General features: G+C 39.6%; 2 protein-coding genes across 2 annotated transcripts in view; one reads left to right on the plus strand and one right to left on the minus strand.

Annotated features, from left to right (window-relative positions):
* The window catches only part of snd1 (staphylococcal nuclease and tudor domain containing 1), a 184,096-nt gene that overhangs the window by 69,897 nt on the left and 86,701 nt on the right, over positions 1-27,498 (minus strand). The gene's annotated exons all lie outside the window — the stretch shown is intronic.
* lrrc4.1 (leucine rich repeat containing 4.1) lies at positions 22,335-26,700 on the plus strand. The gene is made up of 2 exons (XM_056237389.1): positions 22,335-23,113; positions 23,264-26,700. The coding sequence occupies exon 2, from the start codon at positions 23,881-23,883 to the stop codon at positions 26,440-26,442; it is 2,562 nt and encodes an 853-aa protein (XP_056093364.1). The 5' UTR covers positions 22,335-23,113; positions 23,264-23,880; the 3' UTR covers positions 26,443-26,700.

Consider the following 27,498-nt stretch of genomic DNA (forward strand, 5'->3'; position numbering starts at 1 on the left):
CGTAGTCAATAAAACACAGTGCTGTGGCGTCAATGAAGATGATCTCTGTACATTAGGTTGATTCACACATCTCAAACTCCTGACATAGAAGGGAAAGTTGTGCATGTGTGTCAGTGTCTTGTTATTTGCACGGTTGATCTGATGCACCAACAGCACTCAAGTGCAACTTTTCCAGTCTCCTCATTACCTGAAAAATCAGAACGAGTCCCTTATCAATTTCTTAAATAATGTGAACAAAGCCAAGAAACCAAATGAATTTAAAGGTAAAGGATGTTTTGCCACTAAATGACCTGGAAGACTAGATGAAAGTAGATGGTAGGGCATAAGGGGGTGATTTTGTTCTCTGCCATGCGAGTTATTGCATGGAAAAAAGCAGAAAGTAGCAAAAAGCTTAATTATCTGTATTACTTAATAATTTAATATGAAACATCCCGCTGAAGGCTGAAAACGAATAACTGGGAACGCTTGTAAAAGATATGGAAATAACACCAGTTTTGAGTGCAGATGTTGGCGGCGATGTTAAAGTATCTCCCAAATGGTGTCCATTTAAAGTCTGCCAGGATGGCTGCATTTTGAACAGTTTGCATTAAGCAGCTTTAATACTACACACATACACAAATCCTGACACACACTCATGCAAACACTTAACGAATGGTGCAAGTTTGAAATTGTGTGAGTGGCTTGTAAGAGCATTTATATGCCTGCATGCACTGTACACGCAAATCCTGCCAGTGTGTGTTTGCACGCGTGCATTTGCTTAAGAGGGAGCGCATGGATGTTTTAAAGGCATATGAAGCCTTTTTTCTAATGCCTCCCATGGCCTCAGTGGGAACAGGTCAATATTTAGTCGATGGGACTCGTAGAGCTGTGGTGGTCCCCTCTAAACGACCTACATGGCTTTATGGAGCAGTCAATCCTGAAAGGACCCTACGACACAAGCTCTTCCAGTCGGTCTCACCACAAATATAACAGTTAGAACATCTGAGGTACCTTCACAACCTTCTGCGGTTCCTCTGGTGTCAAATTATCTTTAGACCAGCGTCTCATTGTTTTCTTCAAGACATTCATAAGAACACTCAAGACGAGCCCGGCAGATCTCATCTGAAATCCCTAACGTCCAGCTGGAAGACACATGAGGTTACACATCATAATAAAAATGTTTCCATCATATCCTCCCTGAAGCTTGCCAATCTACACACGGCACATAACAAAGACCCTCTCCACAGGGTACATTCATTGCTCTCTTCACGCCAGGAGCTGAGCAGCAAACACCATTGGCTGGCGAAAAGTATCATGTGACTTGTGCAAATTATCTTTGTATCTATATGGTTACGGCTCAAGCTGAGGTGATCAAAGGGATCCGTGGTGTGAAAGAATGTTAACAGGGGCAGTGGATACAATTTTTAAATGATTTTTCGTTGGACCACTTTGGGATAATGAATGAGAGCGTGAAAAGTCAGAGCGTAAATGGAGACATCCGATTGGATGAAGGGATACCAGAGGAAGCCAGAACAATTGAGTGAGCTTCTGGATGGACTCTAACAGCCTGGTTGTTAAAATCATTGGCGGCAATAACTGCAATCCATCTCTTTCACAGCCCTTGCGCCCTGATCAATGAGTATTGAGCTACATCTGTAATATTGCTAATATCAGACATTATTTCCTTTCCAGAGAGGACGGATCAAGACTGAATAGATAGACATTTGTATTGGTGGATGTTTTCGACCGGGATGGTTTACTTAAAGATCAATTGCACTTTGGTATGAATACTTTTTTAATCAAACACCCATAAAATGATCAAACATGGAGGTAGAAGCAGCCGAATACATTCCAAGTTTTCAAATAAATGCTTTTGAAATTTCTACTTACAGAATCCTAAAAAGAAGCATCACAGTTTTCACAAAAATATTAAGCAGCACAACATCAACTTCATTGAAGTTTCTTCAACATCGAAATTGTTAATTGAGCACCAAAGCGCTGAAGACTGACGTAATGGCTGTTGAAAACTTAGCTTCGCCATCACAGGAATAAATTACATTTTACAATACCGGTATATGAAAATAGATAGTAAAACAGAAATTAATAGAAAAATTATCATAGAAATATTAAAATAGAAAGTTTCAATTGTCATAATATTTCACAATATTGCTGTATGTTTTATTAAATAAATACAGCCTTGGTAAACATAAGATAATCTTTTTTTTTTAAAGTACCGACCCCAAACTTTTGAGTGGCAGTGATTAAAATTAGGGTCTGCAGTCACGTTGTGTCTGTATATGAGCATTTATGTGGCAGGATAGCAGAATAACAGTTCTGGGGAGTCATCCAAAATCCGTCAAGCTACACTAAACACATTTAGCGGTAGGAAATAATTTGAAACTGCATTAAGCCACAAATATTCCCAAAAGTAGCACATTCTAATCACGTCAACACACACACACGCATCCATCATAGACACATACACAGATAGATCACGATGAAAGACATTTAAAGCCCATTCCTGGGTCAAGGTAATCCAGCCACGTAAAAAGACAGACAAAAGGCAGCTCTCATGGCCTTCAGTTTCTCAGAAAGAGTTATGAGTGCCTGAAAACGTTGCAAAAGTTAGGAGACATTCAGACCACATAGTTTTACACTTCATTTGCCATGTAGCGATGCATAAGAAAGTCATGAAGTGCTATGAAGTGGATTGTTTCCAAGCATGTCTATTCACTGTGATAATGCGGACAATAAAATCAGCAAAACAAACAAAAATGAGTGGTGTAAAAAAAAAGAAAGGAAAAAAGAAGGTATCCTTAACATCAGTTTGACATTTCTCATTGAGCACAGCTGTTATTTGTTTTTTCCTCAGTTCGTTGGAGGGGAGGGGTGACGGGAAGCGGCAGACAATCATGGGAAGCATCACCATTTATCTTGAGCTCCCATTCCCACCAACACTCAAAATGATGTGCCAACCAGTGTCACTCAAAAGGCCATTTCTGGCCATCCCACACTGACAGCCAAACGAGAATGGGACAGAACAGAGAACAAGGGATGGGATGGGGGTTGAAAATCGCATGTTATTTTTCAGCCCCCAAGGCATGGAGTGATAAGCCGAAAAGACCTGCCACAGAGACAAACACGGCACAGACAAACTTAGCCCCAAAAAAGTACACTATCTAAGATGAAATCATTTTAAATGTCAGTCATCTTTCTTCTTTTCTTTTATTTATAAAGCACTTTACAACTGCACCTGCAGACCAAAGTGCTGTACAATCAGCAGCATAAAAAAACAACACAAAAACAAACATGCAACTTACAAATACAGATACTAGCCCAACCTCTCAAAGGCTAAAGACAAGAAATAATTTTTAACACTGGTTTTAAATATATTTAAAGAAGTGATCTCTCTTAGTTCAAGAGGCAGACTATTCCAAAGCCTCGGACCCGCAATAGCGAAGGCCTGATCACCTTTTAACTTTAAATGAGATCGAGAGACAGAGAGCAGTGATTTATAATTTGATCTTAAAGACCTAGGTGCTTGATGAAGAGCAATAAGCTCAGATACATAAGCAGGAGCTATCCCATGCACTGCTTTAAAAATATACAGCAGAGTTTTATATTTGATCCTGAAATCCACTGGTAGCCACCTGAGAGAAGCTAAAACAGGAGAAATGTGATGACTTTTCTTAGCACCCACCAGCAGCCGTGCCGCCGCATTCTGAACTAACTGCAAGCGTGATATAGTGGTCTGACATACAAACATACATTTTTACATACAAAACATTTCAATAGTCAAGGCGGGACAGAACAAAGGCATTAATAAGCTTTTCTAAATCTTTCCTCAACAGAATAGGCTTTAAACATGCAATAGTCTTAATCTGGAAAAAGCAACTCTTAACCATGGCATTAATCTGCTTATCAAATTTCAGCTCTGGGTCAAATACAACACCTAAGTTTTTTACTTGGTCATGGCAATATTCTGACCATGTACCAAAATATGTTGCAATATCGAAGCATCCTCTTGCAGGGCCAAATAGCATAATCTCAGTTTTACATAAACTTGGTTTAACTGAACCAAGTTATGAGTCATCCAGCTCTTAACCTCCTCCAGACATGCCAACAGTGAGTTAGAAGTTACAACCACAATTCTCTTCTGATTTCAAAGGGAGATAGATTTGTGTATCGTCAGCATACAAAAATGGTACGACATGCCATATTTTTAAAAAAAAAATCAAACCCAGGGGCAGCATGTACAAAGAAAATAAAATTGGGCCTATAACAGAACCCTGAGGAACCCCACAAGTGACAGGCACTGCTGTTGAAACAAAGTTACCATACTTTAACTGAGAATGCTCTATCAGTAAGATATGACTTGAACCACTTTAAAACTGTCCCACGTATTCCAACCAATTGGGATAACCGCTTTATGAGAATCACATGGTCTATAGTATCAAAAGCCACACTCAGGTCCAATAAAATCAGGGCTGCAGCATTACCTGCATCTCGGATTAAACAAAGGTCATTAACAACTCTCAAGAGTGCAGATTCCGTACTATAGCCTGCCTTAAAACCGGGCTGAAATTTATCTAAGATCTCATGTTTACTTAAAAATGACATCAGCTGTGCATATACCACCTTCTCTAAAACCTTTGATAAGCATGGAAGTTTTGAAATAGGCCGGTAATTCTTTAATTGAAATGGGTCTAAGTTATGCTTTTTAAGAAGCGGCTGAATAACTGCTTGCTTAAGGACCGTTGGAACAATCCCATTATGAAGACTGCTATTAATAATAGACGCAATACTTGGCCCAACAACATCCACCAATTCCTTGAGAAGGCGTAAAGGAGTCACATTACAACCATCAGATGTAGGCTTCAAACGAATGATGATGTCCTTAACTTGCGCCACTGACACCTGCTCAAAGAGGTCAAAACTCTTGACACTAGCTGTCAACAACACAGTCTCAACCGGCAATATAGGAAGACTAGATCTAATCTTCTCCATTTTTTCTATAAAAAATGTCTGAAACATGTCACATGTTTCCAACGAGGGAGTCAAAGTAGAACAGCCAATTGGTTTTAAAAGTCTATTTATCGTTGTGAATAGGGCTGTAGGGGCTAGGGATGGGACAGTGTGAAAATTTCATATCACGATTATAGTGACCAAAATTATCGTGATCATCAATATCACGGTTTTGTTAAAACGAGATGAAAGTGTTCAAAAAGAACTTATGCACACACTTAAAACATTTTTAAAAGTTTTAGATTTAATAAATCTACAAACAACAAATAAAACAAGCAGCTCTATGCACTTTTTAAAGCAAGATTCTATTCAGTGGCATTTCCTTCCTTATAATGACTGTCGTCAATAGCAACGCATTATATAACAGCACATCCATGTATCACGCGCTCTCTCATTTCATTCAAATACAACTTGCCGTCTTGACTCTAGCGTCTCCGTCTTTGATTGTATTGAAAATGAAATCAGAGATGATTTATTGTTTACTGTGTTTGATAATATTGTTGTGATCATCTTGTCTGGACAAGTTTTGTACGCTTTACAAAATGGATTTAACAGGTAAGATTTAAAACATTAATCTCAATTCAATATGTCCCCGTAATTATGTGGTAAAAAAAAAAAAATCGGTATAATAAGTGTACAATAAATATACATTATTATCTCTTAACCCTCTGGGGACCAGAGTGTTTTTGGGGCCCTTGGGATGTTTTGACATGCACTGACATTTGTGCTTTTTTCAGTTATTTATAAACATGTTAATGGCAAAGGTGTAAATTCACTCTATATAGCACAAACTTGGCTACCATGATGAGTGAGCAACATGTATGTACATGTTTGTATTTTTAATAGAATAATGTTTATGCGTGGTTATTGAAAAAAATAAAAATGAAAGTTGCTGAAATAAGACCACAAAACACATATTGATTATTTCTTCACAAGACTTTTGAAAATTGTATCACATAGCCTAGAATATTTGCTCCAAAACTATGTGAGAATCATCCTGACTACTCATTCAGATAAGTCAATAAAGTCTTTTACATTTTTAATGACGTGTTTTGTTTGAGAAAGCTTTATGCAGGAGGCATGGTCTCTCATTAATATGTGTGGAATTTCACACCTGAGAAAGACAAAGACCCTCCCCATAATGGCCCTATTAGGTGCTATCAGGCCATATCATTACAGGAGCCTTGCACAAAGAATGAGGAGATTTAAAAAAGAATGGCTTTTAGATTGTTTGGATTTATATAAGGAAAATACAGGGTGCATACGTCTGGACACTTCTATCACACACCCTTCACCATATAGACATGGTTTTATTTCAGTTCAAAGTTCAAAGCTAGAGTTGGAAACATCTTGAAAAGAAAATTGTCTTTTTCCATAAATGTCTTAGTTTGATCATACATATTTCAAAGTTGAGGATTCATTATTTTGATATAGCTTGAACAAACACTATAACATCTTAGTTGATTAGTTTATTGACAAAACATACTATATATTTAACATATGAGCAGAAACTCCTAAAAAAAGCTTAGCCTATTTGATGTCTATTTTAGAGTAAAAACTTTATCCAAAACGAGTCAACGAAATGTTATTTAGTCTGTAACAGTGCGTATCTGTGCGTTCATTCATTCACACACACACACACACACACACACACACACACACACACACACACACACACACACACACGATTCACATTTAACAGTACGCTATTTTTCCGTTTACAGACACTACGTTATTCTATATCGCGATTAGAACAAAGCACTTGCAAAAAACACTTACTTCTCAGCTGAATCTGTTCATCCTCGCAGTGAAAATAAACCCAGTGGTAAATGTCCCAGGATTGTTCCTCATATAGCCGCGCAAGACGACAGTAGATTAATCTGACTAAAAAATAATGTGTTTTCAGAGTTTATGGGCGTTAACGCGTCTCAATGTGTTGCTTCACATATTTGCGTTTGAATAGCGCGTGCTCTCCGTGGGCGTGTCACATTACCAGGGATAATCAGCTGAGAGAACGATAATGAGACGGGCTGACACGTCTCTCTTTTTATATAGATGACATAAACGGAGAATATTAATTTTAGTTTTGAATCGGATCATTTAAAAGTACAAACTCAAACGATTTAAAAGATATATTGCTTATGGCTGGGTGAATAGTATTAGCTGAGTTGTGTTGAAGATTAGAGACGTGCTCCAGAAAAAAAGTTCACGGTGACTGAGAGGCAGAACGCACACCCTGTTTATTTTCTTTATTTTACAAAAGCACAATATTTTATTTCGATTGTATGTGGGCACATAAAAAAGTAGACATTTAACAGATTATTTTCTCATATTTCTTAACTCTATATGAACAGAAATGATGGTAGTACTTTAAGTCTATTTTTCTGCTATGTGAAAAAAAACGAGCAAAACGCGCCCGCGCGTTTCTGGTCCCCAGAGGGTTAAATGTCACTCTTAATTGAACGTGTTCGTTCGTCTTTGGCTCAAAGCCACTTGCTGCAAACTTTTCTTCGCGGAAGCTTCACGTTTATTTCAAGTGAGTGAGATAAAATATTTCAACTCAAAATAATATGCCCAATTATTTCCCAGACGTAGTTTTGGCATTGAGGTCAAGTTAACTTGCCTTGCGTTCGCTATAAAACAGTGGGTGACGGTCACACAAGACGACTCGACGACTGAGCTTGTGGTCATGATTTAAAGTGAATTACATTTTAACGTGGTTTATAGTGAAACCGGTAATCGTCCCATCCCTAGTAGGGGCATTACATTTCTGTGCAATGACACTAGAGAAATAATTTTGCCTCGCAGTTCTCACTGCAGCCTGATAGTCTGAAAAACACTGCCTCATAATTTGAAGAGAAACCTGTAGCTTATCCTTTCTCCATTTTCGTTCAGCCTTTCTGCATTCCTGCCTCAAAGATCGAGTATGATTATTAAGCCAGGGTATTGAATTAATCTTTGGTTTCCTAACTTTATATGGGGCCACTACATCCAAAATATCTGGGCAAACAGAATTAAAGAGTATCAACAGCTCATCTGGGCCCACAGAAAAAGAAGGAGACTCAATCATGGCTCATTGTTTGAAACGCATTGAACTGTGGTGCTCATGTGGGTGACGCAAGTTTGAGTCCGATTCATGTAACTTACGCTCTACCATCATTGTCTCATCTCCACTTTCTCTGAAAGTGGCAAGGACACAAAAAATTAGAAATAATAAATTTAAATTAAGCTACATGAAATAGACCACCCAAGAGTAAAGGGTCTGACTCAAAACTTTCAAAACTGACTTTCAGACACTGAAGCACATATCTTGTACAAAGCAATTGACCAAATTAATGAGCTGGAATATGCCAGTGAATTTCCATTTGTCTCGGAATGGCCTTTGGCCCCATGATATATTCAGGGAATCTGCTCTCCATTTTTACAACAACTCATTTGTTTTTGCATTTCCAAGAGCAAGTATAGTGTCAAAAAGAGATGGTGTAGAAATACCGCAATTGAGTTAAGAGTATATCATTACATACGTGTTTTACATCCACAGCCAGTCTAAATAGCCCAGCAAAGGCCGGTCATTATCATTCAATCGGTATTGACTCCTAAATGACAAAAAGCTCTTAAGAGATGTTGTGTAACATTTCAAAATGTCAGTCTATTCAATTCAATACTTGGGTATTGTAGAGCTGTGAACACACTGAACTGTGAATGGTGTCTAGAGTGAGAGACGGCACAAAAGATGACCGACTGTTTCTTTACTCTCTAATCAAATATGCCTGGGATGCAGTGTACAAATGAAATTAGTGTGACTGTCTCTCAGCCTGGGTGCTCTTTATGTACATATAGACCACTTGACCCAAGTTCAACTGAGATCTCTGCCTGAACCAGAAATAAGGAAATGCCACACCTTCTCCTTTAGGCCCAAAACACAATATATGTAACGTTAAATATGGTGGCTGTAGCAACATAATATTAACTAATAACAATTGTACTGAAGTTTGTTCTCAGCCAACATAAAATTATCTCAGAACATTCTGCAAAGGTTTTTCATACAAACAAGGAAAAACATTCTGAAAACAAAAACCTGGATGTTTTGAATATCACCAGAAGTTTTGGGGGAAAAGGGATTTTTTTCCCTATCATTCCTATTAAGGTATGAAAATGTTGTCAGAACATTCTACAAAGGTTCTCATGTTGAGCAAAAGTTAATAAAACATTCACAATGCTAATGCATTTTCAGAATATACATATAAACAAAGAAAAATGGTCTGAACATGTTAAACTGGGCATTTTGAATGTCCCCTGGAATTTATGGGGGAAAATAATCCCATTAATTTTTGAAAATGTTCTCAGAACATTGATACTGCCTCACTAATGCTAAATAAGCACAACGGTACTGTACACTTTTAATATATGATCAACGAATTGTGTCTGTAATTAAGTACCTGATTATGTTTCTGGCCTTCTAGAGGCAGACCTCTAAATACTGAGGGCACATTAGAATACAGCCAGAAATGACAAAACGACAGTCACAACAGCTACAAAGTCCCAAGAACAACCTGTCAGTCAATTACAAGTTTGGGCAGGAAAAACAAATAGCAAACATCCTGAAACTCTCCATGATACGGTCTAAAAACGATTGACTGTCAAAATCAAGGCTGTGCCTCCAACAGCTTTACAATGAGAAAGAAGCCATAGAAAGAGCGTTGAAGGAGAAAAGGTTCACCATTTTCTTAAATCCCCTCTATTTTTGCCCACCTTAAGACTCCGGGACGCACAGATGCTGCTAATCAGCCAGAAAGAGGCAGTCTGCCTGAACATAGACACATTCTGACTCTCAAATCAGGGAAAAAGTAGCACATAAAGTCAAAGAAGGGCAGGGGAGAGAAGAGAGACAGAGATTCAATACTGAGATACAATGAAGTGTATGAAGATGAAAGAACAGGAGTCAGTTACACAGCCATGCATTCCGTTTTCCAGTAGAAATCAGGGCTTAACCAAGATTGAGTCAAAATTACACGTCTAAGAAACGTGCACGGGCCGCAAAGGATGGGAAAGTGCGAAACAGGAGGATGAGAGAGAAAACGAGTGGGAAGGGGTCGACTAAGGAGTCTGTTGCAAACTTAGGTCTGAGCAGACATCTAAAGCAGAAATTGTGCTGGTGAAAAATCAGCCGTGAAGTGAAGGCCCCGTCAGCATTTATGCCAGCGGCTTTGAGAGAGAGTGTGCTTATTGGTAAGCAGAAGAAGCGCTGAGTGGTTGCTGTTATGTAACATTGCGCCAACGTTATCAAGGTTTATGCAATCGCGGGTTACTGATGTGTGCTTTTTAATTGTTCATTTCCTGCAACACGCTACTTTCACAGCTGCTTTCTTTCTTCAATCACAAATCACAATAACCAAGACGACTGAAATCCAAATTTCCAATCTATATAAAGAAGTGAATATGTTTACATGTCCAGTTAATTGAAATACAGCAGATTTTTTGGTTTTTTCATCCATCTCTTCAAACTTAAGTTAGGGTCCCATTTACCATTGTTCAGCGAATTTTTGTGGGCAATAACAAATGAATTGAAAACAAATGAATTGAAAACAAGTGATAAATGATTGGGAATTTCACTTGAGGGCATATAATTTCCCCACGCAGATTTCACAATTAATCAACTGACAGCTGCTAGGTTTGAAAGAGTGAAAGAGAGCAGTGCTTCATACAATCGCAGAATTGACAATTGACACTGAACCTTTTTTTTCCTAGTTAGATTTCACCATTATTTTCCTAATGTGACCACAGCTTAACATGACAACACAATTTAATATTTGAAGGATTTAAAAAAACGTCAAATGGCATCTGTCTTTCAGATCATGAGTATAATACTAAGGCCAATCACAGTATGATTAATGTTCACCAAAATTTGCGAAAAATTTACTTGATTTCAGTCTAAAGCATTTGATTGACGTAAAAAAGGCTAATTACTACTATAATAAATCAATTTTAGCACATGTAAATGCACTAAAATATTTATTTTAATATTAATATGGAAAATGTTTTTGAATGTGTAGTTGCATTAAGACCCAGTTCTAATTATGCAGAACAGCAGCTTCAGCCCGAAAAAGACAACCAACGTCACACTGCAAAAATGTCCTTGAATTCCTTTTCAAGAATGAATTGTACAACAAGACCACATGCCTGCAACACATTGGTCAAGCCTTTGCCTCTGGGTTTTGATTCATTGCAAAGTATTAGTATGTTTCTGGACTAAATATAAAACTCATAGGTTTGAAGTCATTAATAAGTGAAATCAAAAACAACATAACACGGCAGTCTAAGTAACTAATACATTACAAATGTGACAAGATTAACGGATTACAGCGAACAATAAAAGGGGAACCAAAAGAAAAACCATATATTAGGAGAATGTTATGATTGTTATCTCACTTTTCAGACACACTTTGGGAGCCGATGCTTGAAATGGGCGATGGAGGCGGTTTAGATGTTCAAGGATTATAATAACAATGCAAATGAACAAACAAGTGAAGATGACAAGTATATTCAAGAAAAAGACAGCATATCTTAGTTCCGTGAAACAGCAAAACCATATCGAATAGAAATAAAGCAACCTCTGCATCCATTATCAAGCCTTCTCGTTGCTTAAGGTCTCTCCAGCGCTGGAAAGCTTACTGCTGATTTGCTACAAGTGTGTTTTGGTGCTCAGTCGGATCCACTTTTCAACAGTAGCCATGTTTCCATCCAAAGTTGCGAATTTAACTTATTCGCAAAATTGGAATATCGCATAAAACATTGGCGAATAAAGAACCGTTTCCATCCAGTGAGCCGAAGAGAACAAAACCGTCACTTCCTGATAAACTGGAGCTAAATGTCACCAAGAAAAATGGAAGTTGTTGCAGTAGGAGAAGCCCCAGCATATAATAATTTCGAATAGGCCTATAATAAATTACTGGGTTGGTCCAGTTATGCCGTCCATCGCGAAGTCGTGTCTTTTTTGTTTTCTTATCGGATAAAAAGTTTATCAGACTCAATTGAGCGCATAAGATTTTTGTGTGGATTTTTAGAATTTATGCGCCTTTTGGCGTTTTTACCCAGAGTTTTTTTTATGCAATATCTCACAATGCGCATAAAAACGCTAGTGTTTTTCAAAAATAGCTTACCCTTAACAAAAGACAAGTCTAAATCTCAAACTACTAGATGGGGGCAAAACCAGTATTTGAAGCTGCTTTTAGACACGTAAGAAACTCTCGATAATTACATGGCTCCCTGGATTCTGACAACTGCATAAAGACATATTATTTAAAATTTAAGATAAGAAAAGAAGCCCTGAATCTTAAGCATTAACACCCAGACAGGCTTGACAGGTAAAATGTGGGTGTTTTCTCTGGCTAATTTTTAAATCTATAGTTTGAGGGGAGGTAGCAAACTCACAAAATGGCTCTTATAGCTGTCTCTGCATATTACGCTGGGATAGGAGGTATTTTGATATCAAATTGTTGCAATCATCACCTGTACTCTAAGCATATTGAAGAATAGTTAAATTGATACCTCATAATTGCTCAACGTGGAATCAACTGCAACTTTGTACCTGCCGCTGGTAAGACAGTGAGGTAATATGCTCTAGTTTCATGCTATTCTCTCTCAGGTCCAAAAAGGGTCTTATATAAACCTTTCAGCTGGAGGGCATAGAGCTACGCTTGTGTGGTGCATGAGGGAGAATAAGTGTGTGTGCAAGTCAGAGAGATATGAAGTGACGTAGGCCCTGTCGTCAGCAGCTTTGGGAATGAGTGGAGTTTACTCTTTTACTTACACCCCTCTCGAAACCCCCTCCTTTTCTTCCCTCATTTCAGTGTTCCCCTTTCCTGTCTGATGTTCTGTCTGTTTCTTAGCGGAATGTTGAAGAGAGAACACGCACTGCCTGCAGACAAGGCTTTCACCACAGAGAGATCCAAGTTGGGATGACCTGCATTTGGGACTGTGAAATTCATCTGAAAAAGGGGGAGAAAATACAAGGCCAGCAGGAGAGGTATGCTAATGCATAATAAAATTTAATAATAATAATTAAATTAACTTTTATTATTACTACTACTAGAAGAGAGAGCTATTTAGCTGACAGTTTAACCCAAACAATCCTAATTTCCCTTAAAAAAATCCCTAGCTGTTTTTGTAATTTAAAAAAAAGAAGCTGTATTAAGGGGACTTTCTAACAGTCAACTGACAAAACTATGCATAGTTCTTAGTTTAAACACATTTACTCACTTTACCCTACTAACTAAGACTAGAGTTGACATTAACAGGAATTATGCAGGAATTTCCTATAGTAGGGATCCCTTTAGACAAACATGATGTTGTGTGACAGCACACGTGTCTGAGAGTGTGTGGGCCAGGGGCTCATACGTTTCATCATAAAATATGTAAAACCATGTTGCTCCATAGCTCAGGATGAGTGAAGCCTACAGTACGTCCCTATATGCTTGAAGAAGAGGTGGACAAAAAAATTAAATAATAAAAACAGCATGCCACTCAGGGCTGGTGCATGAAGGACACTGATCTGGCCCTCAGCGAGAGCGTCTCAATTTTAAAACAAGCTCCTCTTAAAAGCACTATATAATGCAGAAACCACACAAGAGCAGTGAAGAACTACATGTAAAAAAAAAAAGCCCTACTAACCAAATGTATATACATCCCTAACCGACAACCGAAGCTGGTTAATTAATAATAAAAAAATAAAAAAGTGTTTGTGAGCCATTAACAAAATCTTTTTTACATATGCAAAACGCAGCAAAACAACATGAGGATTCACACATCGTCGTCACGCACCTGCAGCGCTTCTGTGAACGGAGAAAAAAAAAAGCATATGCGAAATATATTTCACTTAAATTAACAGATTAACAAACCAAAAAAAAAAACCTGACAAATAGTATAGAGTAGACAAATAAGCAAATAGAAGTTATATGCTTTGGTTAGTTTCGGTTCATTTTTGTGAGACGCTCCACAAACAGGTTCACGGAAAGGGCATCCTGTTTGTTTTCTTTATTTTACAAAATGAAAATGTTTTTTTTTTTTTCATTTTGAGTTTACACAAATAAAAGGTAAACCCTTTACAGGTTCTAATGATGTCTTAAAATACTCTGTCAGGTCATACAGATAAGAGTAAGTTATTTCTGCTGTAATAAAGAAACAATTCAAGCGATTGCACAGGCGCCTCACACACACACCACTTCTATCATTGCTAACTCGACATCACAGCCGGTTCATTCTCAAAATAAAATCAACCAAACATAAAAAGTTACTCTGCTCAATTTAAATATTCTGTAGTGCAATCTGTGCCATTTAGCATGAGCACCACAATTTTTGCGCATGTGAAGGATTATGTTTTACGTCGAAGTACAAAGCCTAGTTTACATAATAGTTTAGCATCCAAATACATTGTGAATATGGTAACATATGGATTCCTGTTGAATGAGAGGTAGGCTACATGACCCCAATGCTGGTTTCGGTTTTAGTTTCGCTTTAAATGAATTAGTTTTTGCTTGCCATTTATTTAGCAACTTTTCTTTTTCATTCTTGTCCTGTTCTGAATACCATTCAAATAAAAGGATTTGTTGTGAAGTGAGGAGAACTAAAATAGCCATAGTAGCTATGTATATAATTTGTAAACATTTTGCTTTATTTACCAGTATTTTACATTAATGTAACAATAAAATGCAACTTATAATATAAATACATATAAAAGATACAATTGTTTTAATTTACAATTTGTTGTGCTAGACTGTTTGTATTACAAAAAAGCATGGGAAACTTCTTGAATTTTTATGTGGACATATTTAATACAACATTAATAAGTTTAACAAAGGAATAAATTAGGGACAACACTATATGAGCACTATGATTGGCCTATCCCCTGACAAATTTGAAAAATTAGAACTCCATCTGTAGTCATAAGCAACTTTAATATTGTGGAAAAAAAAAGAAGATTTTATCAGCTTTGAAGAATTATTATTCATTTCTATCCCACTGTTTGGCAAAGATCAGCCCACGCATGGATTTTTAAATCTGTGTGCCTGGTTATCAAAAAAACAACAAAAAAAAACAAGCACACACATACATATATAAAGAGGATTTTAAGAATAAGGTCTATAACACATTTACTTGTAATAGCAGGGCTTTACATGGAAAAACAGGAGGGACATCAGCCTCACACCATGTCATCAATCACTCACTCTCCACGTCCTCACTGTTGGAAGGTTTTGAGAACAAGGCTCAACTCTAGCCAGAGCAAAGAGTGGCCACTGTTTTGAGCTAGGGTTTGAATGTGTTCCCTACATACAGCAGGCAGTCACCTCTGGGAAATCCCATACTGCACCGCAACACAAAACACATTTAAGAAAGGTCACAACCCACAGTTTAAGGGGATTTATTCTAGAGCTTTCCATCATATTCCCCAGGACCCCTTTAGCTTTCTCCACAACCCACTGTCCCCCTCCCCTTATCATAGCAACGGTGCAGCTGTGCTGCTACACAGAGCTGATGTTCGAAACCGTATAGGAAAGATCAGCTAACATTAGCTAAACCTAGCATTAGCATATTTTCTAATCAAATTCGGACACACTGTTGGCTTGAATGAAGGGAAAAAAATCGACTCTAGCTAAAAGACTAATTATCACTGCACATTCTAGGCAGAGGCACATCAGAAATTCAGATGCTAATATGAGGGGTGCCACTAAGTGTGAAGGACTTTGACTGCGGGATACACAAATAAAGCTAGCATGGTATAGCAAGTCTTTCTATGGATGATCCATATTTTCCAACACTGTAAAAAAAAAAAAAAAAAAAAAAACTCACCTTGATTTGCCTTTTCTGAGTGGATATAATTTCCCATGCATTAGATTGCCAGACTCTTATTACCTCTGCCTGTAGGCCTGTGCACCTTTCTCTCTCTCCCTCATGTCTAGAAAAGGCTGTGGGCATATTGTTCATTTAAATCTAACAGACCTCAATCTTCCTGTAACTCTGCAGCTTAATGGTGCCATTGGAATATATTAGGCTCCATTATGTACCCCAATATAAAACCCCTGTGCAATATTATGCCAAAATCTTGTTCCTCAGAGCCTCTGAGCTTCTGGCAGCGGCGATGGTTGATATCTCGCTGACGATGAAGCCGAGATGGCCTTTTGGTGACCTCAAATAAACTTTTTTTTTTTTTTTTCAGAAGACTTGACAATGAGAGTGAAATTGAATCACAATCAGTAGGTATTGAGAATGATAAGGTGAGAATAATATGCCATTCGCAATAAAGTTGAGATCTGGATTTGATAATGCTATTGACTAAGCACAAAGTGAATAAAATCTGTTTTTTTCCTTGCAAACTTAACATTTGGTATTCTCTAACTGAAAGTTTCTGCATTGAATACTAGAGTTGTGAATTCTGCTTATTTAAACTTGTCACCAAGGTAGCATTATCTAGCTGGCTAGCATAGAGTAGGCGGTCTCAAAATTGCAAGAATGACTTGAGTCTTAGAAGTATTATATACACAGAGCCACAAAAAAACTCAGAAAGAAGCTTTTACATGCTGGGTGGCATGACAGCTCAGTGGAAATGAGCACTGAGTGTTCTAGAATGCTAAGCAAGCCTGGCCAATGACAACAACGCAAATCCCTGTCCTCTTTGAAAATTATTTTAAATGCCCTTTAACATTCCTCAAAAGGCTGGGTTGTGAACTTTGTCAGTGTTTGTACAGCCAAACTATGCAAATCAATCGAATTACTTTAATCAGACATTTGCAAGGCTGTTATGGTTCAGAATCATATGCTCACTAAGTGGGTGAAAACTTGAAAAACTAAATCATAGCTACCTAATTGTGCCTACACACTATGGTTTCCTACCGCAAACTCACTGATTTGAATGAGGATGGAAGGGTGTGAAGGGGGAAAAAAGTTTGTTAAGGTGACACTCCATGTAAAAAAGTTGAGAAAATATTAATTTGTTGCATTCAGAAATAGCTATACTTCTTGGTGCACTTCTGGAAATTCAATTTGTCGTATTCCTGCTTAATTTCCAGATTTTTCCAGTCTTCAAAACATTTTATTCATTCCCATGCGTCAATCGTTCAGTCTAGTGTGCCTGTGTCCTTAAATGATCTTTATCTACACCACATATTGTGTTTTAAGGAACAACACAGTTTGGCACTCAATGACATCGTTTTACCCTTCAGTGAATCCTCCATTTCAGTGTGTATGTTAAAAAAGGCCATTTAATATGCAGTTAAGGACTCAGGGTTCTCATCCTCCTCTACTAATGAATACTCTATATCAGGCCTGAAGAACCACCAGAGAACAAAAAAAAAAAATTGAACTCAGCTGTGTATATTTCATTAAAAGAAGTAAGTCAGTCATTTTGAAGTGTGCCACCTTCCATATACCCACATAAGTATGTCAGATGTCTTGTCAGTTAAGATAAGTTTGGAGCAAAACAAAATGCTAATCTGAAAATCAAAAACGTCATTATTATTGACAAAATCTGTCAAGAAAATTGCTAGGGAAAAGTGAAATTTAGGGGAAAAATGTATATTCATTTATAGCAGGGTGACTGTCCAATGCCTGCTGCTTTTAAGACAACCACTGCAAATGAGAATGATCATTCACAATTCGAACATTTGTACTTATCTAAAAAATTTGCAAAAGAGAGCTAGGTGTTTCAATGCTGATGTATGGTTTCAGAATATTTATAGCACACAAGTCATATGGACCACTTTTTGAAGTGCTATTGCCTCTTTATTTGAAGTTTGAAAGCTTCAGTCAACCTTGTAATTTCTATCAGCACAAGTCTTCAAAATGTCTCCTTTTGTACTCTTTGAAAAAGTCACATGGGCTTGGAACAAAAATAGAGCGAGTAAATGACTAGAATTAAAAATTTTGGGTGATCTATCTATTTAAAATAAACCCATAAGTGTTTAATCTGGGCTGGAACATTCTAATACACAGAGTGGTTTAATGAAGGTCATTAGTTTGCAAACAATAGCCATTAAAGGAGTGCTGGAGCAGGAGGGACGACACTCTCTCCATCCCTTTGGAGTGAATTGTCTTGAGCTCAACCAATCCATCACAGGAAAAACAATCAAGGAAAATATCATTACACATCCACTGGCCCACAAATATTATATTACAGATGGTTAAAACAGAGTAAGGGGATTGTGAGAAGGAAAGAGACCATAGAGAAAAAAGAAACGGATATAAAGTGATGAGAGAGGATGAAACGGGGAAAGTCATGATGATAGCAAAGTGAAATGATGGATAAAACTCAATCTTGTTGAATGTGTTTTCTAACAGCTGTTCACAGTTGGACAATATGATGTGAATGACAGTGGACAGAGAGCCCATGTTAGTGTGATGACTAATCTCTTCTAGAATTAAATTGAAATGAAAGTCTCTGGTCACCATACCCCACTCAAGGTCAAAAGTGTTAGACGAAATTACAGAGTTTCCACCTGTCCTAGGCTTCAAATATTGAAAAAGGCTTGAAGTTTGTTCAACCGGTATGGGCAGCAAGGTTATTATAGGTTTGCATTTTTAAAAAAAGTTTTTATTTTAATATCATTTTCAAATTTCCTATAAATTTCAGTTTAGTTTTAGTTAGTTTTATTAATGGTTTTGTTAGGTTTATTTTTTATTTTGTGAACACATTTCTATTTAGTTTTTATATATTTAGTTTCAGTTTTAGCTTTCGTAATTATAGTTTAGCAGAGTTAACAGAACACTTCCAGTTAAAGACATTTAATTTCAGCAAAGTTTAATGTTTGCAGTTTACAGTTAACTCGTATGCAAATCTCTTAATAAAAATAAAATAATTGTTTGAGATTGAACAAAGAACCGAACAAATGCAACTTAAAAGTAAAAAGACATGCATACGCATTCATATTAAAGATGAAATCTTGTTAAACATGTGGCATATAAGAAAAAGAAAAAAATATGCGTATGATTATTGTGATTATTCCTTTATGGTTAATCCTTTCAAACATTATTCTTGTATTGATCCATTAATGCTTTTTTGTCTATTGCTGGCTAAAATCATATACTTAGTTATACTCATATTCAAATGTTCTATTCAGACCAGGCATTTAGTTTACTTCTACTCTAACAAATGTACAACTATTTGTGGGCTAGACATGCTATTTGTTGTTTCTGTTTTCTGCTCAGTGTGGTATCTTGTCTAATATGTGTGGTATTTTGTTTAGTTTCACATGAGATGGTTATCTGCCTTCGAATTAATTGGCAATTTCGGCTTCTTAGGGCTGGTTCACACAGAAAACGTTTTTACTTTGAAAAAGCGCAAGGTCTCGAGATGCGTCTTTTAAAAGTTGAACTTATTTTAACTTGAGTGCGGCGTTTTTAGAACGTCGTGTCATGCACGAGACGCTGCAAAAGACGTGAGACTTGAGTGCAACGGTCATACAGTACATTGAAAAATGTGATGGGCAGTAGGGCTGCATGATTAAATGCAACGAAACAGCAACGCGATTTGCGATTTTTTAATGCGCAACTTGTCAGTGCAGTGCGGCTGATCGGTAGTAAATGCTGCTTCATCTGAACGCCAGAGGGCGCTCACGCAAACACGCCAAATATGCCCCGCCGCAGAAGTACAACACACATCGGGCATCATCGCTGTAGCTGAATAAACAGAAGATATAAACACTTTGATTGTTAATTAAACATGACTTATAAATACATGACTACCTTATTCTGTGTAAGAAGCCACATCATCTAACAGAAGGATGCTCAACTGTCGTTATGAAGTGAGTTTGGAGTAAAGCATGTTATTAAATGTTGTCTTTTGTTGGACAGGTTCATAAATGATTCTCATGTTTGAAAAGATGTTTGACGTGTTTTGCTTTTTCAAATGCACACTATTAAGTGACTCAAACTCAGTGCTTTCAGATGGAGCAGCGTTTAAGAGCTGTTCATCCATGACAATCTGCGCATAAAAAACAATCGCAGCCTTTGCGATTTCAAAATCGCGATAAGCCAAATCGGTTTAAAGTGCGATCACATGGAAATTGCGATTAATCGTGGACACAGCATTAATTTGATAAACTGGAAAAAAGGGGCAGGTGTGGAAACAAAAAGAATGTTACAAGTTTCAAAGTCAGTATCAAAATATATTTGCAACCCCCCGCTACTTCCAAAATGTGGCAATTCTGAATGTAGGGCTGAACAATGTTTATCCATTAAGACTTAATTAGAAAATGAACAGTGCATGTTCCATACCAGAGTTTGGAGTCAATTGTGGAAACTATTTCTCTTAGGAAACACCACCAGCACATATTGGCTAAAACTTAGTAAAGATCAAAGATTGAAGAGTAAAGATTAAAAAGAAAACTTTTTCTTTGCAATAACATTAACTTGATATATAGTTTAATAATAATAATAATAGTAATAATAATAATAACAACAACAACAATGTAGATGTTAAATGTAGATGATTTTTCAATAAACTTTCCCACTTTTCTCAACTTCTATAAACATGCTTTGAAAGACTATATATGCACTGCTCTCATAGTACAGTAAGCGCAAATATCGCTGGGATGGTATTGGTCCTCTCCAGCGAATTGGACGAGGGAAGCAGGCTGACCTACATGCAGCAGACCCTATATCCCAGATAGACTGGCAAACCCTGAGGCTGCCATCCTGCCCTTGCTCGCCCACTTACTGACAAGACCCAAACCGTCAAACTGGGTCGCTGGTGCTGATACCGAGCAGACCTCTCCCTGCGTCCCTCAGCCTAGGGCAGGTTGAGCTGGCAAGCTGGGCCCTCTCCTTCCAGAAGGCCTGGAGTTTGAGGGGTTGGGCGTCCCCACTATACGCATGGTGTTCTGGGTCAACGTCACAGAGAGAGAGTGGAATGGCCCAAATGATGGTGGAGGCTTGCCAACGGCCACCCAATCTCACACTCAGAGGTGTGTAGTCCACAGACACAAACAAATATACATTACACACTCTAGCACACATTGATCATAATTCACAAGAGGCTGTTAGCCTGTGGGTCACGTGTGTACACTGTACACATTTGAATAATGTCCCCAGACACTTTTCACTTCATGCCACCGGGTCACAAATCCCTTAATGTGTCCTACTTCATATCCAGGCATTACCCCAAGCTATGGGTGTCATTCACAAAGACATTCACAAACACACTCTCACTGTCACACATACACAGTGGTGTGTCAAAATACCAGCCATCGGTTGCCCGGGGTGCCGTGCTGTTTAGCACTGCTGTTCAATTCTATGACATTTGTTGTTACAAGAGTGAGATGAAACCTTCCTGAAAGCACCTCTTTAAAGTACCTTTCACCTGCTGGCTAACACTGACCAAAAGCCAACATGCCAAAGGTATGAAAGTGATTGCCTTAAAAAAAGAACTGCTTAACAGCTCTCTTCATAGAGGAAATGGTTTAAAATGGTAAGCCCTATTCTCTTCGTGAGGGGACCATCTTAACTCCCACTGCATGACAGAGGAGATATTTTAATCTTGGAAGGATAAAAGAGAGGGAGAAAGTGTCCTCAACACAGGCCCAGCTTTGCACAGTACAGAGACTCCCTCTACATCATCTAGAGGAGGCTTAATCCATCTGAAGAGAGCAATAGCCTTTGGCAGCACACATGCTGAGCTGTCCAGCACCCCTCCCATGATTTCCTGTGGACTAAGAACACTGGTCGACCAGTAGAGACACTTGCTCACACAAGGTTCAGTCATCAGAGAAGTCTCACTGACCAAGTGTAGGATCAGAGCACAAAAATCACTCCACCTCACCGCATCAACTGAAGGGAAGATAGACCGGGGGGTGGGGGGGGGGGGGGGGGGGGGGGGGGGGGGTATGTTGAGGGTTGAATGGCATTAAGAGAGTACCACCAGGGAGTGTGGAGGACAGACTAAAATCATTCATCAATTGGACTGTTTATCTGTGGAAGGTAACCATCTCCAAATCGCAGCAGTTCACTGCCAGACTGCAGACAACTCTGAACAGATCTACAAACTACAGGAACCTTGAAGAGTGAAAAAGACAGGGAGAGAGGGACAAATATGGGAGAGAGAGGGAGGGAGAGAGAGGCAAGATGAGAGCGAGAGAGAGAGCGCGCGCGCGAGAGAGAGAGCGCGCGCGCGCGCGCGCGCGCGCGAGAGAGAGAGAGAGAGAGAGAGAGAGAGAGAGAGAGAGAGAGAGAGAGAGAGAGAGAGAGAGAGAGAGAGAGAGAGAGAGAGAGAGAGAGAGAGAGAGAGAGAGAGAGAGAGAGAGAGGGGGCGGATACGGATGAGCTAACGTACTAAAACCAATGCATCAAACCAATGCACTTGCTTGGAGTGTGATGCGTCAGCAGTACATTCACGTTTTCATTGAAGGACAAAAAGAAGAGCAGGCAAGTAAGCCTGCGTCCCGGGTGCCTGCTACTGCACCACAGAACACAGTGAAAAACATCGGTGCACAGCAGCAAGAAGGACTAACCCGGTGCCAGCGAGGTTAAAAATAAAAAGGAAAGAAAGGAGGGAGCAAGGAAAGATGTTGCCATGGGGAGCCACTTTTCCCTTGCCTCAGCGCTCGTCCACCAGCTTGAGCCGGACAGCTGTGCCGCTGACAAAGCTGAGAGCTTCAACTCTGCACTGAGCTCAGAGCACTGCAGCGGTATACGGATACTTCTCTGATCAACACAACGTCACAGAGAGGGGGGAGAAACACACTCCTTTTCTCTCATTCCAGGGAGAGAGAGAGCACGCTCGAAAGCAGGAGAAAGCGAAGGAGAACGAGGCAGAGAGAGAGCGATCTCTCTCCAGTGAACGAGCCTTCTTACGGAGCTGTCTCTGCACTGATGCCTCCCTTTACACCTTTCCTGGACTCTCATCATCAACTTCTTAGAGAAAATAAGGATAATTGGGAAGCGTGTTGAAAGAACCCTGAAGCCTTCGCTGTGTGAGAGCGCGTGTATGAAGATCGAACCCGGAGCTACTTAAGGAAAAGAAATGCGCTAATAACCGCAGTGTCACTATCTTTTCAGCTGGACAAGGTGCTGACAAATCGAGCGGACAAAACATTCTGAGAGAAAGGGAGACGGACAAAGTAAAGTGAGTGGGAACATTAGAGGGGCACTTTTATTATTCTTTAAACAAAAGCATAGACAAACATTTGAAAAGACTGGATTTCTCATTCTTATTCCTCTCTCTTTCCCCCCTCTAACTACCCCTCCCTTTTTTCCTCCCCCTACACTGGTTTAGCATGTGTGAGCGGTCCTCTATGGAGACACAGGCATTTAGTAGCAGCGTCAAGCGGAGGTATCCAAGGACAAGCATCTGTGGATAGTGCGAGAGCGAACGCTTCTATAGGAGCCAAACTGGATTGGTACTCTTGCCTAAAGCTCTGAGGCCCTGCAGAGCCACTACACATCTTCTCGGATGCTCCTCTGTGGATTTATTAGGGGCCATTTTGGCATTCATCTCTTGTTTTCTGACAAATGAAAAAAGAGAAGGCTTTGCTTATCCTGGGAATATAAGAATGAGGAAAAAATCTATTTTGTGATTGCAAAAATTGGACGTATAAAACCTTTGAGGTAGGTGTTGAGCCTTTCAAACCATTTTTATACATAAAATATAGTCCCCTGTTTTATTTAATTCATTATACCTTGGCTTTTCACTTCTCCCTCTTCTCTCGAGTACTTGTCACTGAACGTTTAGCCTCCAGTTCAGTAAATGGAAAAACAATCTAGAGTTTTGTTTAACCCAGGGTAGGGCTTCATTAGTCAGAGGTGAACCCCTCCCCTTCCCCCCGCTTACTACCCCCTTCTCCCCAACCACCATCATCACCCCACGCCCCCCCAGACGATGCTGAATTATGAATGTGCCACATCATGAGTCTCCTGGGGCGGGTAGCTGTGCGTCGAGCCAGGAAAGCCGCCCTGCTCTGTGTCCTGTTCCTCATGGTTCAAGTGTGCGTGGAGGTGGCGGCCGCAGCAGGGCCCCAGGGCTGCCCGACTGATTGCTCCTGCAACAACCAGCTCAGCAAGGTGGTGTGCACCAGGCGTGGGCTCTCTCGTGTGCCACCAGGAATACCCAGTAACACCCGGCACCTAAACCTGATGGAGAACGCCATCGAGGCTGTGCAGGCCGACTCTTTCCGCAACCTCCATCACCTGGAGGTATTGCAGCTGGGTCGCAACGCCATTAGACAGATTGAAGTGGGAGCCTTCAGTGGGCTGACCAATCTCAATACACTGGAACTATTTGATAACAGGCTGACAGTGGTGCCAAGTGGGGCATTTGAGTATCTGTCCAAGCTGCGAGAGCTGTGGCTGAGGAATAACCCCATTGAAAGCATCCCATCGTACGCATTTAACAGAGTGCCATCTCTAATGAGATTGGATCTGGGTGAACTGAGGAAACTGGAGTACATCTCAGATGGGGCCTTTGAGGGTCTAGTCAACCTCAAGTACCTCAACCTGGGGATGTGCAACATTCGAGGAGAGATGCCCAACCTGACGCCTCTGGTTGGGCTGGAGGAGCTGGAAATCTCAGAGAACCTCTTTCCTGAGATCAAACCAGGTTCATTTAGAGGACTGTCTTCACTCAAAAAGTTATGGATCATGAACTCTCAAATAGGGCTAATTGAGCGAAACGCATTTGATGACCTGGCCTCATTGGTGGAACTGAATTTGGCCCATAACAATCTAAGCTCACTGCCCCATGATCTCTTTACCCCACTGAAGTACCTGGTGGAACTTCACCTCCACCATAACCCCTGGAACTGCGGCTGTGACTCACTCTGGCTAGCACGTTGGCTACGCGAGTATATACCTACCAACTCGACATGCTGTGGGCGTTGTCACTCCCCTGCACACATGAGAGGCCGCCAGTTGGTTGAGCTGGACAGGGGTGACACCGGGGCAATGCAGTGCTCTGCCCCTTTCATTGCTGATGCCCCGAGAGATCTGAATATTTCTGCTGAACGTGTGGCAGAACTGCGATGTCGAACAGCGGCAATGTCTGCCGTGCGATGGCTCCTACCAAACGGGACTGTTCTAACTCATGCATCAAGCCACCCACGGATAACCGTGCTAAATGATGGGACTCTTAACTTTTCCAATGTGCTAGCAGGTGACACGGGTATGTATACCTGCATGGTGTCCAATGCGGCCGGAAATTCCAACGCTTCAGCCTATTTAAATGTAAGTGCGGCTGAACTCAACACATCTAACCTCAGTTACTTCACCACAGTCACAGTGGAGGTACTGAACCCCACATCTGAAATGCCCAAGCCTAAAACCACCACAACCACAGCAAGCGCCAGCACCACTACCACGGCCTCGCCATCCGTCTTTCAGCCGGTTTTTATCTCAACGCCTACAGTCCTGCTCCAGAGCACTGACACTCCCCCAAGTCGCCCATCTGTTGTACCTGGCTCAAAAGTGACAACAGGAAAGCCTCCCAACCCAGCCAGTACCAGTCTGGATGAGGTGATGAAGACAACAAAGATCATTATAGGTTGTTTTGTGGCTGTAACCTTGCTAGCAGCAATCATGCTAATTGTATTTTATAAACTACGAAAACGGCATCAGCAGAGAAGCACGGTGACTGCAGCCAGAACTGTGGAAATTATTCCGGTAGAGGAAGAATTGCCACCACCAGCATCTGCTGCCAATATAGCAGGGGAGGGGGCACTGAGTCTCCCAGAGATAAGGGATCATAACAGTCTCTACAACACCCACAAATCTGACTACAGCTACAAACCAAAACTAGAATACAGTACCCATAAGCCCAAGCAAGATTTCAGCATCCACAAACACAAGTCAGACTACAACACCTACAAACCTAAAACAGACTATATGTACCAACCTACTCTGGAATACAGCTCTCATAAACTGACGGACTATTCACACAAGTCATTGCCGGATTACCACATACACAAAAAAACTGAGCAGAGTCCCTACAAATCTGGATATAGTACTCACAAACCTGACTACAAATCTCATACTCCTAAACCAGACTACAGTCCGTTTAAACCAGAGTATGGTGTTCCGAAATCGAAAACTGACTACAGTATGCCCAAACTCAAATCTGATTACAGCCCCTTCAAGACAGACTGTAGCCTTTTCAAACCTGACTACAGTGCTTTCAAGGCAGAGTACAGCCCCCTCAAAGCGGAATATGTCAGTTGTGACTACAGCCCCCACAAGTCCAAAATGGATTACAGTCCTCACAAGGTGGACTACAACCCGCATAAGATCGACTACAGCACCATGAAGCCCAAATACAACACTTACAAGCCACCAGGCCATGGCGCCAAATGGACAGAAAGTAACAGCATTGGAAATTCTCTGCCTCGAACCTTGCCCACTGCTATTCCTGAAGCCCTTGTCATAAAAACTCACACCAAGGAGAAAGTACAAGAGACTCAGATATAATCTGCCCCATCAAATCAAATCAGAACCTCAGTCAAAATGACCCTCTCTCTCCCTTATAAGCCCACCCTCACCCCAGCATAAAAACATGCAATAGAATGCACAAAAGAGAAAAAAGACAGGAACTACTTTTTTTTTGTACAGAGTGCAATTCATAAAGACTGATTCTTGTTGTACATGCTTATAAATAAATATATATGGAAAAACTGAAACTACCATGGGCTGGTAATAGAAAAGCAGATTATATTAAAAAATAATAAATTTAAACTATTTTCTAACTTATAACTCCTATTTAAAAAATGAGTTGTTTTAAGATGCTGTACTGAATTTAAGAAATGAGGGTAGTCTTGTTTAAAAAGGGCATTCTGTGTGATTTCTAAATACTACAGAGAATGCAGTGAAAAATACAACAAAAAAACATTTATACTGAGAAGTCTTTCTTTAAAAAACAGAAAAGAAAAAAGGTCAATGTTGATCTTTGCAGGTTTATCTTGTAAAAGCACCATGAATTTGTACTGTGCCAAATGTTACAAATGCAATAAAAGGATTTTTAAAAAAAAGAAAAAAAAAAAGAAAAAAGAGAACCATTTAGATATTTTTTTTTTCCTCTCTTGATGTACTGTTGCGATCAGCCAAATGCTTTAGACACTGCAGTAGGGCTCACTGCAGTTCTGCTTTAACCCTCAGAGTGCTGGGTGCCGCTCAAGCCTAAAAGGCTGGGCAGAGGCTGCTTTTCTTGCTTTTTCTTTTTCCTTTGTATGCTTTCCAGCACTGAAGTGGCTTAACTGAGCTTATATAATTTATTGGTGAATTGCTATCTTATGTCACCTTATGCCAAATTTTTTTTTTTTTTTTTTTAAACCTGCCTTAAGGTATTGCCCAAATTCTGCCATTAATTTCAAGTAAACATTATTGTAAAGTACGTTGTTATTTGGACAATTTCTGACTGCAGGTGTTTCAAAAGACATTAAACGAGACAGAGGTCTGCAAACACAAAAAAAAGCTAGCCTGCCTTTAGAGTGGTCTGGTCAAAAAGGGTTGGTTAAGCAATTTGAAAAA

The sequence above is a fragment of the Rhinichthys klamathensis genome, unplaced genomic scaffold, assembly GCF_029890125.1.
Source record: "Rhinichthys klamathensis goyatoka isolate OS25496 unplaced genomic scaffold, OSU_Roscu_1.1 h1tg000485l_1, whole genome shotgun sequence".
In the NCBI taxonomy this organism is placed as follows: Eukaryota; Metazoa; Chordata; class Actinopteri; order Cypriniformes; family Leuciscidae; genus Rhinichthys; species Rhinichthys klamathensis.

Bases quoted from the DNA above. Each gene is read 5' to 3' on its own strand.
- lrrc4.1 (XM_056237389.1), top strand. From the start codon at position 23,881: ATGTGCCACATCATGAGTCTCCTGGGGCGGGTAGCTGTGCGTCGAGCC.